A 17,109-nucleotide genomic window follows, 5' to 3' on the forward strand; every position below is an offset into this window, starting at 1 on the left:
CAAAGCAGTCACAAACAAGCTCTGTGTCAGAACACTTCCTGGACCTTTCTTTTTTTACAGTGTTCTACACATCATGTGAAGACAACCCCGGCATGTACCCTATGGGGTAATCCAGCTAATCCTGACTCTTTCATGAATGTAATTTAATTATACACATATTTCCAAACATGCTATTTAGTGTAGAAAAAAGACAAGTAATGAGGGAAATTGAATATAGCACAGTGTGGGGAAAGTGGACAGAGATACGGTAGCTTTTTTTCTCATTCAGTGAAGCTGAATGTTGGGAGATATGTTTATTTTTATTTATTTAGATTATTTATGTACGACTGTCTGCACAAGCCCCGGGGCAGTTTACAAGAAGTCAAATAAGTAAAAATTCATAAAAATTGCACAACCCAAAACAGCATGTGCTGGCAGATCGCTGAATGACAGTTACTAATAGTGGCAGCAATCAACTTTCTCTTCCCCCAAACACCTCCCAAAAAAGGGGTGTCTTGACTAACTGCCTAAAACCATAGAGCACTGGAGCCAGGTATACCACAGTAGGAATGAAGTTCTACATATAAAGAGCCACCACTGAAAAACGTCGTTTCTGGTTCCTCATGCCACATACCTCAATATGTGGAGGAACCGTCATGAGAGTTTCATCCACTAATCCTCGAACATGAGCAGGTTACTATGCAGAATATGCCCTTGCAAATATCGGTGTCCCAAACCATTTAGGTCTTTGAATGTCAGAGTAAGATTCAGTACAGACAAAAGGAATCACTTCTTCTTGCAGCACATGGTTAAGCTAGAGGATTCATTTCCACAGTGTGTGGTAAGGGCCACCATCTTAGAGGGCTTTAAAACAGAATGAGACAAATTCAGAGAGGGTGATGGTTCTGTCTGTGGCTACCAGTCATGATGGCCGATCCTTCAGGATGCAGAGACCCCATCCAGGTGCTTATGGGGAATGGCAAGGTAAATGGCTCTTGGGGATTCTGCGGAAATGCCATGGTTGTATTTGTTGTCATTTGGCTTTAATATTATTTATAAGCAACCTTGGGAATTTTATACCAAAAGGTGGTGATAACGGGTAGATTAAAGATCATCAGGTCCCCAAAGGGATTCCTAATGCTCATTTGTATAATTGTTTTGGAGGGGATTAGACAAATTCGTTGAGGGTGAAGCTATCAATGCCTACTAGCCCCAATGGCTATGTTCCACCTCCACTGTTGGGTGGCAAGATGCCTTTGGATGCCAGTTGCTGGGGATTGCGGTAGGGAGGGTGCTGTTGTGCTCAGGCTCTGCCTATGGGCTTCTCTTGGGCATCTGGCTGGCCACTGCGAATGCCGGATGTTCTACTATGACGGGCCATTGTTCTGACCCAGCAGGGTTCTACTTAGGTTCTTATATGTTGTATTTTTAGGTGTACAGCTAAAATGGGTGAGGAAACACAGGCACTTCTCTTCTCAGTGATTCAGGTGCTGAAGTGGGATGTTCTGGAGAAGACTCTCCATAGAATGCACACTGGGAGGTGCATCCAAATGAATGTAATGGGAGTAGAACGGCAACACCTGAACATTCAAATATGCACCTGAATGTGGATCAAAATGTGAATCCAAACAAGCATCCCATTAAGAGCAGTGGAGTAACTAGATGCAATCTGTACTTTATTGTGCATCCAATTTCCACCCCTTGGAAATCAATAATATATCCGAGGAACCTTGAGTTTCAGCAGCTAGTCAAGGCTGTGGGGAAACGGGAGGGGAAACCAATGAAATAAAGGAACAGGTCTTGCACATCCCAAGTCTCAGCGATTTATATATTTTTACTGATAAAATAGCACTCTGCTGCCACTGAGATCTTTTTGACAATGCTTCCCATGAAGTACTTTTGACAGTCACAAGGCAAATGTGTGCAGCATTCACCTGCAATTAGTCACACTTCAAGGAGATGCGCCTGTTTGGTTGGAGAGGTCAGGTGATGTGCTGAGCTCTGTGGATATTTGTCGATGCTGGCAGAAAACTGAACTTGCCAGGTTACAAAATGGAATTGCTTGGAAAGGTTGCTGTGCGCTTACGTTTCAGCATTCTGAGCACCAGATGTCGATAATAAGGCCGCAACAGGGGATGCATTAAAGCCTCAGCCTTAGCTGCAAGGTACATTGATAGCTTAATAGCACAGTACTGTGGTGCCAGCAGCTTTTAGACTATTTACATCTCGTTCTCTTTCAAGCGTCCCTCCCCCTACCTTTTAAAGTAGAGGTGTTCAGGCAACAATTCCTTCTAAATAACAGCTTGAACTTAACACCAAGAGAACAATAAGAGTGTAAAAGGGCTGCGTAGACCTTTTGATTGGCCATTTCCCCATGCGCTGTGAAGCTTCCAGTCTGATAAATCCCAGAGATATTTTTAACACTAGAACATGCGGACATCCAGTGAAGCTGAATGTTGGGTGGTTCAGGACAGACAAAAGAAAATCCTTCTTCATGCTGAGCACAGTTAAACTCTGGAACTCGCTCCGAACTTGGAGGGCTTTAAAGGAGCATTAAACAAATTAATGGAGGAAGAGAAGGTTACTAGCCCTGATGAATATGTTCCACCTCCAATGTTGGAGGCAGTATGCTTCTGAATACCAGTTGTTGGGAACTGCAGGATGGGAGAGACTTGGGTCACATCCATGCATTTAAAGCACTCTTAGACCATTTTAACAGTAATGGCTTTCCTCAAAGAATTCCAGGAACTGTAGTTTGTTTAGGGTGCTGACAGTCGTTGGGAGACCCAACACAGGGATACAATTCCCAGCACCCTTATCAAAGTCCCAAGATTATTTTGGGAAGCTGTGATTGTTGCAGTAGATAAGAGTGGCATAAGAGTGATCTAAATGTAGAGTGTGGATGTGTCCTTGTTCTTTGCTGCCCTGGAGAGCAGGGCTAGATCAAATGGGCTTAACGTACAAAGGGATAGCCTTTGAGTTGAACACTAGGAGAAAGTTATTGATGTTAAGACCTGTCCAAACAAAGCAGGGCTAGGGAACACGTGGCCCTAAATATGTTGTTGGGCTAGAACTTCCACCATTCCTGACTGTTCACTATGATGGCTGGGACTGATAGGAGTTGGAGTCCAACAACACCTGGTACGCCAACAGGTTTCATAGCTCGAACCTAGAAGGTTGATGGACTCTCTCCCCCTGGAGGTCTTTATAAAGGGATGTTCTAGTTTAAGATTACATGCCTTGGGAACAGGGTTGGACTGGATGGCCTACAAGATCCTCTCCAACTCTGTGACATTTTGGACAAAAAGATGAATGGCAAAATGTGCACATTATGCTCCCTAGCAACAGACTATAGAATTACAGGTGCTTTTCAAAGTGCATTGGATTTCAGTATGGTTCTCTCTGGAGTATTTAGAATACCTCTTATCCACAGTATTACAGGGATAATAATCCCATTGTAGCAATACTACTACTACTACTACTACTACTACTACTACTACTACTACTACATTAATAATGCATCCAATGGAAAAAATGGATGTATAAACTGGACTCCAGTATAAGATAAAGCACCACCTCATGAGCACCTGCCAGGACTGGCATTTTGAACTCCGAACTCCATATCTTCTCTGTTCTACATCATACTGTCTCTGAACTTTGAGCTGCCTGGTAATGAAATGTCTCTTAATTTCATCAGCTACTCCAGACATTGCTTCTGCTTCTGTCAAATCAACTTAGTATTGACTGAAGTGTAGAGTGAATATTCTACAGTAATCCCTTCAGGTCTTCAGGTGGCTTGGTGTTGAGATGGCTAGAGGCCCAGGCTGTTGTTGGAAGGTGTTGGGAACTCAGTCCAACCTCTCTGGAGGCATATAAAGTTGGTATAACATTATCGATACTGGCAGAAGTGAGCGGTGACTGAAAGATGAGTCTTTTTTAAAAAAAAGATATTTATTGAAGTTTTACAAATTATATCAAACAAAACAATACACAAACACAAACAAAAAAAAGAACAAGTATAATTTCAGAACCTTATTTTCTTAAAACTTACTTCACCGACCTCCTCATACCTCCCCTTTCTGCATTCCCATTTTAAATATTTAGTTCAGCAAATCCTCACCCTTAATTTTAGAGTCTTATGGGAAGACTTCAGTCTGGAGATTTTGTACTTCCTTGGCCTATGTGAATGGCCTGTTAGTCTGCAGTGTACTTGGCACATTGGTCCCATTCTTTCAGTATCTGTTTTAAACCCATGGCGTTACTAGGAATGCAGAAATAGCTAGCTCCTAAAGACTTCTCTTTCTCAAGTTACCGCTTCCCTTTTTTTGCCAAAGTGGATGGAATTTAAAGGCACAGGAGCCTCTTTGGAGTGGACTTAGCCTGCAAAATGTTAGACCAATAGGTCCAGGAGCTTTTTGTAGCAGAAGTAAAAGGGATCTACTTTCCAACACTATCCTTTATGATAGAGGGAGGACTTTCCTTTTTCTTACCTCAAAATAATTAAGAGGTGGCTAAGTTCTGTGTATTCTTGTATGTATTTTAAAAATAAATAAAATGCAGCTTCACACCAGCCTTTGGTTTGTGTCCAATCACAGACCTTACAATGTCAGGCTATCTAGAACACTGCCTATAATGTTGTGAAGAGCTCTGGAGTTAAAGAGGAGGAATGTAGGATATAATAATTAAAAAAAAACCCAACAGCCTCAAATACAGCTTTTAACAGTTTTTTTTTTAAAAAAAAAAAACACACACACACCCTTTTGCTGCTTGGGTTAAACAAAAAACAAAACTCAGAGCTTGACAGTGTTCTGCAGGCAATATTTGCAACAACCTCACTTATTGCAAAGCCCATAGGACCTACACAGCTATAATATATAAGAAAGTTCAAGGCTGTATCAAGACAGAAAAGTGCTGAAAAAGAGCAAGCCTGTGACTTTGGTGATCTCAATCTGACTTGGGGGCGATGGGGACGGTATAGCTTTGACTTGAAAAAGGAGAGACCCTCAAATTGAAGTGCAGGCACCTGACATGGCACAGAATGCAGACCACTGGACAGATGATTTGTAGAGTGAAAGACTAGGCACCTACAAGCACCATTCTTAGTTATTGCCAGCAGCATTGTTAAGGGAAAATAAGATGTTGGCTCCAGTAGGAAAGTATGGCCACCATTTCTCCCCACAGGAATGCCTCTGAAAACAATGCTATTATCCTGACATAGCATTTTCCAAGGAAGGCATTGTATGTAGGTATATGTGAATGCCAGCCAACTGGTGTTGCAGCAACTGAGCTAAATAAATAATGCTTTTTTTAAAAAAGAAAGGAACTATGCCACATCCAGTTTCTCTGTGCCCCCAAATGTTTAGAATTTCTCTTCCTTTCTGAAAAAAGACCACAAAACACACTCTCCTGCTCACACACTTTTGCAGTCTGATCATGGGATCCTAGGCGTGGGGAGCCATTTGGACACCATGGGAAGCAATGTCTGCCTCTGGCCCACATGGGTTTTCATGCTTGATCCAGTCAGGATAGTGGTCTGCAATAAGGCAAAGGTCAATGGTTTGAGGGGATAAGCTCTTGGTGTAATTTTTCATTAAAAGGAGTTCTGCAGGCATTCTTAGGATAGTGCACGTGATTGTGGTTTTGAGAATACTTAGTGGTACATGCAACCTGAATGCTGGTTTGTAAAACTAGTCCTTGCTTAATGGAGCTGAAGAGTAACACATTATTTTCTATTCTGTTGAGGTGGACAAATATGCTATCATAGCATATTTTTCATTTTCTGAGAACATTCTCCACCTCATCAGAATAGAAAGTAAGGTGTTGATCTTGCATTCAGTTCTGTTCTCTCCGTTGGAGATAATTCTGCTGGGGAATTGCTAATTTTGTAGCCAGTTTTGTTTATCCTATTTCAAAATGAGGCTGAACCTAGAGTCTGTTTCTTTTTAGTTGTTTTGGTTTTGGTTCCTGGGGACAGACTATCCAATTAATGAATGAATTAATTAGTTATTCTAAATTTATTAGATGCCTGATAGCTATTGCTCTCTGGGTGTCACACAGGAAAATACTGAGACATAAAATCACAAAACCCAGCACAATACTATATGTCCTTTATATCTATTTGATGTCCTTTATTATGTATGCTCCTGATCTGCCATGATTTATACGGTTTCTGGAAGAAAGTTCTTAACTCATTTATTCATTTTGTGCAGGTCCCCACATTAATGATGGACACTCAGTTTTCGGAGTTCACCCCTGATATAACCCCCATAATGCTGGCGGCTCACACCAACAACTATGAAATCATCAAGCTGCTAGTTCAAAGACGGGTCACGATCCCGCGCCCGCACCAGATCAGATGCAATTGTGTGGAATGCGTCTCCAGTTCTGAAGTAGACAGCCTGAGGCATTCCAGGTCAAGGCTGAATATTTACAAAGCTTTGGCCAGCCCTTCGTTGATTGCCTTATCTAGTGAGGACCCGATCCTGACGGCCTTCCGGCTGGGTTGGGAGCTGAAGGAGCTCAGCAAAGTGGAGAATGAGTTCAAGGCCGAGTATGAGGAGCTTTCACAGCAGTGCAAGAGGTTTGCTAAAGACCTTCTGGACCAGGCACGGAGCTCAAGGGAGCTGGAAATCATCTTGAACCACAGGGATGACCAAAGTGAAGAATTAGACCCGCAGAAATGTCATGACCTGGCAAAGCTAAAGGTAGCAATAAAGTACCATCAGAAAGAGGTAAGGGCTGTTTTCCTACTTGGGGATGGTCCAAATCTCTATGCATATGTCATGGGCTAGAAGAGCCTTCCCCAAACCAATACCTCCACCCTGAAAAGATCTTGCTAGACTCCAACTCCCATCAGCGCCTGCAGCCTGCATGGCCAAGGTTAAGTAGTTATATGAGTTGTGGTCCAGTAACATCTGGAGGACACCAGACTGGGGAAGGCTGAGCCAGCGTGTATTTCCAGGTGGGGTGTGATATGTTCTTTTAAAAGAAAAAGAAAAGGGATCCCAGGGCAGCTTACATACAATCAGTAAATGAAGAGAGTGGTGGTCTACCATCAATAGATATTCCCTGGGCAGGTTATAACAAATGTAAAGAAATTTATGATTTTGAAATTTACAATTTCTTTGGTTTATTGTAATGGTTCTTTAACTTGTGATTCTTGGTGTGGTCTTCCTGAGGGAAAAGTCATAGTTAATTAGTCTATGCACGGAGGGGAAATGGAGCCCGCCTCCAACCGACTCCAACTGTCTCCATCTACCTTCCCTGCCACACCACTGAATTTACCACCTGTGTGGAAATCTGCTGTGAGATTGCTGAAGGTCATAGTGACTATAAAAATCAACTCAACAGCTGAAGCTTACACCCTCGAATGCTGGGGAAATTAGGCCCTGGGTGATTTAAGGAAAAATCTACCTTCTATCCATGCCTTTTGGCATTAAAAAACTGGCTTCTGACTTGGTTCTGGGGTGCCCCATCTTGATAAAGTATCATGTTGCAACAATCATGTATGCTTGGTGGGTCTGTGACTCAAATGGTTCGTATGACAGTGAGGCAAGCTATTTTTGTTACCCTCCCCCGAAACAGAATTCCTTAAAGTGCCCTTTGCTTCTTAAGCTGTGTTTTCATATACAAAGGGTCCTTTTTTGGCTTTGAAGTCTCTTAATAAAGGATTTGTCGTCGTATATTGGTGTGGCTTTTTAGGGTAAGCTTTGTCTCCATATCTGGCACCTACTGAGAAACTTGTGGGCTTGGGGCTCAGAGGACAAGAAGTGGATCATTGACTCTTGTCTGGGTGAGTCCCAGATCTGTTCTTCTGTGTCCAGAAACAGATCTGTGTCCCCCCAAATTCAAGTTTGAGGGACAGATTTGGGGAACTTTACAGGGTTGGTGGCAGTTCCACTAGTCAGGGTTGGTTTTCCTTGGGCATCATTTGGTTAGCTGGCAGCATTGAAACAGTAGACTCAGCTATACAGCTGGAAATGAAACATTTTGAGTGTGTTTTAAGTGCAATATACAATGTGGCATTAGATAGCAATATGGTAAATTCAATGTGTTTTTTAAAATGTTTTTTTTTAAAGCATTTTCAGAATGGTTTTTATATGTGTGTAGATTCCACAACTAGGGGCACGGGTGGCGCTGTAGGTTAAACCACAGAGCCTAGGACTTGCCGATCAGAAGGTTGGCGGTTTGAATCCCCGCAATGGGGTGAGCTCCTGTTGCTCAGTCCCTGCTCCTGCCCACCAAGCAGTTCGAAAGCACGTCACAGTGCAAGTAGATAAGGTAAACAGCGTTTCCATGCGCTGGGAAGGTAAACAGCGTTTCCGTGCGCTGCTCTGGTTCTCCAGAAGCGGCTTAGTCAAGCTGGCCACATGACCCGGAAGCTGTATGCCGGCTCCCTCGGCCAGTAAAGCTAGATGAGCGCCGCAACCCTAGAGTTGGTCACGACTGGACTTCATGGTCAGGGATCCCTTTACCTTTACTAGATTCCACAACTAGCTCTCTGTAGTGGGGAGTAATACTCCCTCCTTTGTTACAGACTCGCAGGCATGAGATAGAGGCAAGAAACACTTATCAATATATTCCCACATCCTGAGCAGAATTTCATTCAACCCTCATTTATCTATATTTATTTATTTCATTTATATTCCCACTCGTTTCCCCAAGGAGTGCAAGGTGGTGTACATGGTTCTTCCCCTCCTCATTGATTCCTCACAACAGCCCTGTAAGGTAGGTTGGTCTGAGGGGCAATGATGAGCCCATGGTCACCCAATTATCTTGATTGCCTAGTCGGAATTTAAACCCTAGTCTCTCTAGTCTGACACTCCAACTACTACCCACACTGGCTCTCTATACAAAGCAATATACTGTATATATTTATAAAAATTCAAACTAACATGTAACAATAAAAGACAGACTCTGTCCCCCCACTCCACTTCAAAATTGCAACAGATATAGCCTAAAACAATGTACATGACCTAGGTCATAAGTAGGTAAACTAAGACCTGGGGGCTTAGCCCCCAGGTCTTAGTTTAGGATTTAGCCTTCTAAATCTTAGGATTTAGCCTTCTAAATCTGGCCTGTGGACTGTCCGGGAATCAGCGTGCTTTTACCTATGCTTTTATTTAAAATGCGTCTCTGGGTTATTTCTGGGGCATAGGAATTCATTCATTTTTCTTCTTCTTCAAAATATAGTCTGGACCCCCACAAGGTCTGAGGGACAGTGGACCGGCCCCCTCCTGAAAAAGTTTGCTGACCCCTGACCTAGGTGAATAAAAATATATTCACCTGAGACTGAAAAGGCCATAGAGGTGACAGGCAAGCTTCTCTGAGGATGCTGTCTCAAAGCAATCTCTGCCCCTAAACTAAATGGGAGTTGCGTGTGAAGACCCAGAAATCTCCCTCCTAAATAAATTCACACAAGACTCAAATTTTTGTTTTGGTTTTTGGCAGAATTTAGGCCACAACTTTATTGATTACAGAAATGACTGGTTGCATAGGCTCTGGTTTGACTAGTTCCCTGCCATGCAGGTAGCACTGACCCAAGGTTCCAGCATAGGTCAGCCAAGGGTGAACACCTGGATAAGCGGAAAGCCGGGAACAGGCTATCTCCCCACCCAAATGTCCCCCTAGACTCAGGCATGGACACAACCCCATCACAGGGGTTGACCAAACCAGCTGAGTCCCTGGATTCCTTTAACGGAATACCCTTCACATAGGGATGGCAAGAGTGTTCTCCCATCCCGATCACCTGAACCAGAGCCAATCCACCACACGAGCACCTGCACTTTGCCACGAACCAATCACGCCTGTAACCAATCTCTTAACCCCACTGACATGGCAGTCAGCCATAAATCATTCCCAATCACAGACAGATGAACCCCATCTGTAAAGGGATGCATATCGGAAGGTAATGCCCGGGTGACGGATCACCATCCCGCCCAAGGCCAGAACCTTCTTGGCCACTGTGCTCTGGACGCGCCTCCTGGCCATCTTGGTGGCAGCTGGGCTTCCTTGCCACTCACGTCACTGCAGTAGTTGTGACCAAAAATTTTGAGTCCAGGAAGAGCTGCCTTTAACTCTTCCAAGTCCTCCTGCATGCGGGTCCGCAGGCTCAAGCTGGGAGCTTCCAGCAAATCGTTCTCGCCCAGCTGTACCACCATCGCTGCAGGCATGCCTTCCCCAAACACCTTCACCCGCAGCGTTGGGAGAAGCTCCTCCCAACGCATTCCTCATCTGGATATCCAGGATACGCACACGTGGTCGGGGAGCCTGAGCCTGCATCCAAATCCAGACTTGGCAGCCCTCCTGCTGACCCAGTGGACAATGCAGTCCAGACTGAAAGGCCTGCTGCACTGAGACACCCATACGCCTGGGATGACCACCAGGACTGGCCGGGACCGGGATCCTGGAAGACTGAAAATGGGGAAACATAGCCCCAGAAGGATCCAAAGCCTCACTCCCCTCACTCACATCAGAGGGACCATAGGCCTCATACACAGTAGAAGGGTCAGGCTGGGAATAAGCCTGCCTCCCAAACTGCTGAGCCAAAGACTCAAGCTCCGAATTAAACCTAACCAGAACCGCAGGATCTGAACCAATATTGGCCACAATAGCACCCAAGCGAGCCAGCATTTGGCTGAGGAACTGCTGGGGCCTGTGCTGAGTGAAGGGACTGAGAAGGGCCTCTAATTGCCCTCTTCGAAGGGAGAGCATGACTAGGATTCCTCTTAACAGGCATCCTGAATCTCACTTCACGCAAAATAATAACAAAGGGAACACTATTAACAAACTCAATTGATAAAATGGCACTCGCGCCATAACAAAATGTCGCTCTCATCACACTAGGCTGAATATGGCTACTGGGCAAGAATGGGGGGGGGGGACTTCCTGGCCCCTAAAATTTCCTCACCAGCAACCCAAAGGATTATAATATTCAGCTCGATGAATTTGCCACAGCAAGCCTAATTCCAAGCACCCCAGTCTGCAAAGCAGACAGAAACGCCAGCGAAACAATGCTGCCCAGAAGAACCAGAGGGAGTGAGGAGCTCAGCAGATAGGGAGAGCGCAAAGGCAAAAGCCGTGGGATCGCACCCTGCAGAACACAACAACCAAGGTCGATGTTCTCTTGGGCAAATTAAAACAAAACTAGTCAGTAAGTTCCGCAAGGAATAAGAGCTGCCTAAGTGACCAACCGAGGGACGTGGGTAGCGCTGTGGGTTAAACCACAGAGCCTAGGACTTGCCATTCAGAAGGTCGGTGTTTTGAATCCCCTCGACGGGGTGAGCTCCCGTTGTTCGGTCCCAGCTCCTGTGAACCTAGCAGTTCAAAAGCACGTCAAAGTGCAAGTAGATAAATAGGTACCACTCCGGCGGGAAGGTAAATGGCGTTTCCGTGTGCTGCTCCGGTTTGCCAGAAGCGACATGACCCGGAAGCTGTACGCCGGCTCCCTCGGCCAGTAAAGTGAGATGAGCGCCGCAACCCCAGAGTCGGTCACGACGAGACCTAATGCTCAGGGGTCCCTTTACCTTTAAGCGGCCAACTGGGCAGCGAAAAGCTCCAAGACCAGAGCTTGCCAGGGGCCGAAGGCCCCATGGGGCAAAGCCCCTGAAGGGGAAGGGAAGGGGAAGGAAGGGGGAAAAGGGGGAAAATTAACAAAATGGAATAACTTAAGACAAATTAAATAAGGAATAAATATTCCAGGACGATCGTCGCAGGTAGATCACTCTCTCACACACACCGTGATTATATGGTTTGACAATTTGTTATGTTGAAATTGTATAATAAAAATATTTTTTTAAAAAGAATCCCTTTGGGGACCTGATGATCTTTAATCTATCCCTTATCACCACCTTTTGATATAAAATCCCCAAGGTTGCTTACAAATAATATTAAAACCAAATGACAACAAATGCAACCATGGCATTTCCGCAGAATCCTCAAGAGCCATTTAATTAAAACCACTGCACACCCATTAAAAGCCATTAAAAGCCTGGAGAAACCTAATTCTTTTTGACCTGGAGCCTAGTAGTAATTGATCATGGCATCACACAAGTGTGATGTCCATAGCTGATGTGCTTTGACAACAGTCACATCCACTCTTGTGGACCATTTTAACGGTCATGGCTGCCCTCAAAGAATGCTAGTGCAGCCATGAGTTGTCCACAACTGAAGTGGGATTTGAACTGCAGATAAACTACTGCAGTCCATATCAAGATACTGAATGGCTTCAAATACACTGTAGCTAGAGATAACCCTCACGGGCTCAGATAGGAGCTTCAAAGAAGAGGCATGCATTAGGATTCTGAGTGCTCTTTCATTTCTGATTATAAAATGTTTGTTTGGTGCAGACCTGTTTGTGTCTTCCCCAGCTGTTAAAGAGTATTGCACGCACATCTCTCTCTCTCTCTCTCCCTCTCTCCCTCTCTCCCTCTCTCCCTCTCTTTTTCCTGCACAGTGCATGGAGCACAGGAAAAGCTGCTATCCCATCAGTTTACTCATAATCAGTAGTGGCTGGTGAGGTGGGGCAAGGTGAGCTTGGCATGGTGCAGTGCATTGCGAAGGAGCCACTGTGATGCTTCTGCTGCCGTGCACTACACCACACTAACTGAGTCTCACTCCTCCTTCTCAGTAAGTACCAGTGTTCACTGTGCTGGGAAGCCAGCAGAGCAGCCATGCCCCCACCCGTGCCACCTCACCACCTGCTACTCCTCATAATAACAAATAAAATGAATATGCTTAATAGTGCAATCCTATAGGGTCTACTTAGAAGCAAGCCCTGTTAAATTAAATAGGAATTAATCCCGAGTAAATGCATATATGTTTACAACCATGGTTAATTTATATAATTTATTATCTCAATAATTGGTGCCAGCCACTAACTTAGATGGCTTTTAAAAAGCATTAGGCACTGTGTGAAGGTTGGTGTTGTAGTGCCCCACTTGAAGACTCCCTGGGTACATCTGACTGGCTGCTGTGAGACACAGGATGCTGGACTAGATTGTTGCTCTGGTTTGAGCCAACAGGGCTCTTGCATTCTAATGGAGGTGTAAATAAGCAGGAGAATTGCTGTCTCTGGTACAAGAAAGTGGTTGGGGCTCAGAGCTTCTCAGAGAATGCAACATGCCCTCTGAATGATTCAAGATATTTCAGCTGTAACCCTCTAGAATTCCTTCCTTGCCTGTGAGCAGATAGAGACTGTTGTCACCAATGTGGGAGCAATTCCCTTGGAGGTGCAAGATCTCTCTGTAGCTCCAGATCTACGATTAGTATCCAATTAGCATCAATTGTTTTGAACTTCAGTCAGCTCTAAGAATGTGTGAGAACATTCAAATGCACGTACAGAACATGGCCAGATGGCGCTTCCTGGTCACACTTACAGTTTATTCATGTCTGTGCAACTGTGAAAACAAAGAGTAATTATTCTGAAGTGCTTCTGAACTGTAGACCAGGTATTTAAGATCAGGTTAAATATATGCTGTACGGTTTCTCTGGCACTGAAAGATAAAGTGTAGTGATTCAAAGTTCAGGATCTCATGGGGTGGGACTTAGTGAAGCCCAGGGAAGCGGGGTCAAGGGGTGGCAGCCAGTAGGTCAAGGGACAGCTCCTGGCATCTCAGCATGAATAGGGGAGCAGAGGTAATAGCGAAGTTGTCAGTCAGGGCTCAGCCCTACCCAGACCTCATATCTAAGGCCTGATGAAGAGCAAGGGCAGGTGGATCCTCCACTGATCTCCACACTGCCAGTGATACTAAGAAGCCACTGGGTCTGGACATCCTTGCCCCAGTCCTGGAGATCCTTTCTCTGGCTGGCTGTCAGAACCACTACCGTCCCTGTACTCATCACCCACAGAAAGGGCAAAGGAGATGACGAGGAAGGGACAGGACAGTGAAAAGAGGGAGCAGCTGAAATGGCTGAGTGCACTCCTTAGGCATCACATGTAGCATGGATGAAGACATACCTGTAGATGGGGCAGGAATTAATTCTGCTTGTGTTTTAATGCAAGTTCACCAAATCTGCATTTCCCAAACCAATACATGAACCTAAATGCAGTTCTCCTTTGAAATTTACATTTCTCCAATTTCTGCAGTCCAAGAAGGCATATAAAAATGTGCTTTTTAGTGAAAAGCGCATGAGAACATATTTATATTAGTGAAAACAGCATACAAAAATCTACTTTTTTTGGGGGGGGGTGGAGTTTCTTACATAAATGCAAGCCTAGGCAACACGGTGTACAAAACTGCTTATATTATGAGGCATGTGTACAGAAACGCATATGAATTTTCACACAACCTTTTTTAAAAAAGGAAAGATCCACAAATGTATGTGGATATGGAGCAAACTGAACTTGATTGGAAACATGAGAAACTGAACTGAAAGATTTGTTCACCACTGTCCTCAGATCAGTTTCTCAAGAGAACAGCCTTGGAATGAGGGAACAGGGACAGCTTTGAGGGGCAAAACTAACTCATCCCCTTAGAGTTAAATGGTTTGGGGAAGTTGATTTGGACATGAAATGTGTAGTGATTATGATGGGCCAGGGACAGGGACTTTACTGATTCTAGTCCAGCATGAGGATGGAGCTTGTCCAGAGCCACTTGTCTCTTAATAGGAATGGTTGCATGGTGAAAATAGTGATTAGCTTATCACTTGTTGAAGGTCTTGTTGAAGTTGTGATCTATGTCACCTGAGAGCTTGTGCCTCAACTCTTTTTTTACCTTTGCAAAACACAATTGTCCAACAATTACACAGTCTTAAACTCTGCTAACCAAAGCATAGTGCGTGGATCATGTTCTGCTGGTTCCTTCCCATTAGGCACCAGTCAATCTGTATCTATAGTATGGTGTTCAGCTCTGGGTGTTGTAGACCAGGATAGCAGAACTTCAAGCCTGGGGGCCAAACACAGCCCCCTAGGACTTTCTATATGGCTCTCCTCAGGCCAAACCCATCACCAGTCCTGCTTTGTACCTTCCTTGAAAGTTCTTTCGCCAGGCTAGAATGTGTTTTTGAACTCTCATAATGCTTCTTGCATGACCAGAAGATGGGTGTGTGTCCAAGGGAGAGTCTGGGTGTCCAGACTTTGTCCGAGTTGGGTGGAAACAGCCCCAGATTGTCCCAGGCTGCTTTGAGTAATCTAGGGCTATTAGGGATTGGGACCTCAGTCAGCAGGGAGATGTTAGTGGGAAGCAGTCACACTGCATTCCCCTGCAGGGGCTATGCGGGAAAAGCAAAGTGCAGAGTGCATAGCAGACCCTTAAAGTGTCCTTCTTTTCCAGGGATGTCCCTGATTAGAGAAGCCGTCCCAGTTTCTGATTTGATCCTGTAATGCCCCTCTTTTCCTTAGGACATCCCTATTTTCATTAGAGAAATGTTGGATGGTATGGTAGGATGTCTCTATTTTCAATGGGAAAAATTTGGAGGGTATAAGGTAAAGGTAAAGGGACCTCTGACCATTAGGTCCAGTCGTGACCGACTCTGGGGTTGCGGCGCTCATCTCGCTTTATTGGCCGAGGGAGCCGGCGTACGGCTTCCAGGTCATGTGGCCAGCATGACTAAGCCGCTTCTGGCGAACCAGAGCAGTGCACAGAAACACCGTTTACCTTCCCGCCGGAGCGGGACCTATTTATCTACTTGCACTTTGACGTGCTTTCGAACTGCTAGGTTGGCAGGAAGGTATAGAGTTATCCAATTCCCGAGCCATCTGAAGGCAATCCTGTATAGGGAAGGTTTTTTAAAATGTTTAATTTTTTAATGTTTTTACATTTATGGTGGAAGCCACTTGGAGTAGCTGGGAAACCCAGAAAGATATAAATAGTAAAGTAGTATAAATAGTAGGATCATCGTTATGGAATCGGATGTCCCTATTTTCATTGGAGAAATGTTGGAGGGTATGGCATAGCCCTAGAACACATCCCCTTAAATATGCCCCCATTTCATTGGATGCCAGGATTGGACACTCACCAGGATTGGGCACTCACCCTTCCTTCTATTCTGAGGAGACGTGAGGTACAAAAGATTCTTTCTGTGGGTGAGCATGGTGGTGCTTGATGTAGGAGTGTTTCCTCCCATTGTATATCAGAGTACTTAATAGAGAAGGGGTAGATTCAAAACATTTTATGGCGCTTTCTATTTTTCTGCTCTGTTTCTGCCCTTTTTCTGTTATCCCCCTCCCCACAGCAGCCATTTTGTGCTATGCCACACCCCACAGCAGCCATTTTGTGAGTGGTGCCCATAACACTTCCTCAAAATTGCAGTGTGCCCACTGGCCCCAAAAGATTAGTGACTCATGCATTATCATATGCAGCATCCCTTGCAAGACTCATTGGGGCAGGGATTCACCAGGGACAGGAATGAGGGACTGACCTTGCTACAAAGAAATATTTAGAGGAAAGGCTTTTGGGTTTTCTTTCTGCTGTTGTTGTTGATGCTGCTGCTTAATTGAATGTTTTGAGTCTCGTGCTTCTAATGGTTTGTTAGTTTTTATGCTGTTACCAGTCTTCTGGCACTTTAGATCCACAGGGAGGATACAAATAGTCAAATAAATGAACGAAAACACTTAGACACATGGGCACAAAGGTACCACCATGTAGATCACAGCCTGTAGCTGGTGAAGTTCATTTTGATCTGTACAGCACGACAACCTATTATTACAAGGCAATTTATGTTATTATAGCACATTTTCAGCCAAAATAGCAAACACTTTCATTTTTTCCAATTGCAAGACCCAAACCAGTCTATGGCTAGGCTGGTGGTTGCCTGCTTGTCTTGGTACAAAATGGCAGCATTTCAGAATCCTTCTGCTCCCACCTCAGCACAAACATCTACTTAGGTAGTAAATATTATTATTATTATTATTATTATTATTATTATTATTATTATTATATTATTATTATTATTATTATTATTATATTATTATTATTATTATTATTATTATTATTATTATTATTATTATTATTATTATTATTATTATTATTATTACCACCATTGTTTTTGTTGTATTAAAGCATCATCAATGCACATCGAGTTTTTAAAAGTTTTGTAAGTTGGAAAGATAGGTTCCCTATGCCCATGCTTTATCATCTAAACTTCAGTAGTGATGGAAGAGATGAGAAAGGAGAAAAACAGACAAACAGA

At 44.1% G+C, this 17,109-nt stretch overlaps 1 protein-coding gene across 7 annotated transcripts in view; it reads left to right on the top strand.

The window, feature by feature from the left end:
* TRPC5 (transient receptor potential cation channel subfamily C member 5) overlaps positions 1-17,109 on the top strand; it is a 182,996-nt gene that overhangs the window by 78,328 nt on the left and 87,559 nt on the right. For all 7 annotated transcript variants that reach the window (XM_081179302.1, XM_081179303.1, XM_081179305.1 and 4 more), the window contains one exon: positions 6,189-6,710. In XM_081179302.1, the coding sequence (XP_081035428.1) occupies positions 6,189-6,710 (522 nt within the window). The remainder of the gene's footprint in view (positions 1-6,188; positions 6,711-17,109) is intronic.

The sequence above is a fragment of the Podarcis bocagei genome (assembly GCF_964188305.1).
Source record: "Podarcis bocagei genome assembly, chromosome: Z".
In the NCBI taxonomy this organism is placed as follows: domain Eukaryota; kingdom Metazoa; phylum Chordata; class Lepidosauria; order Squamata; family Lacertidae; genus Podarcis; species Podarcis bocagei.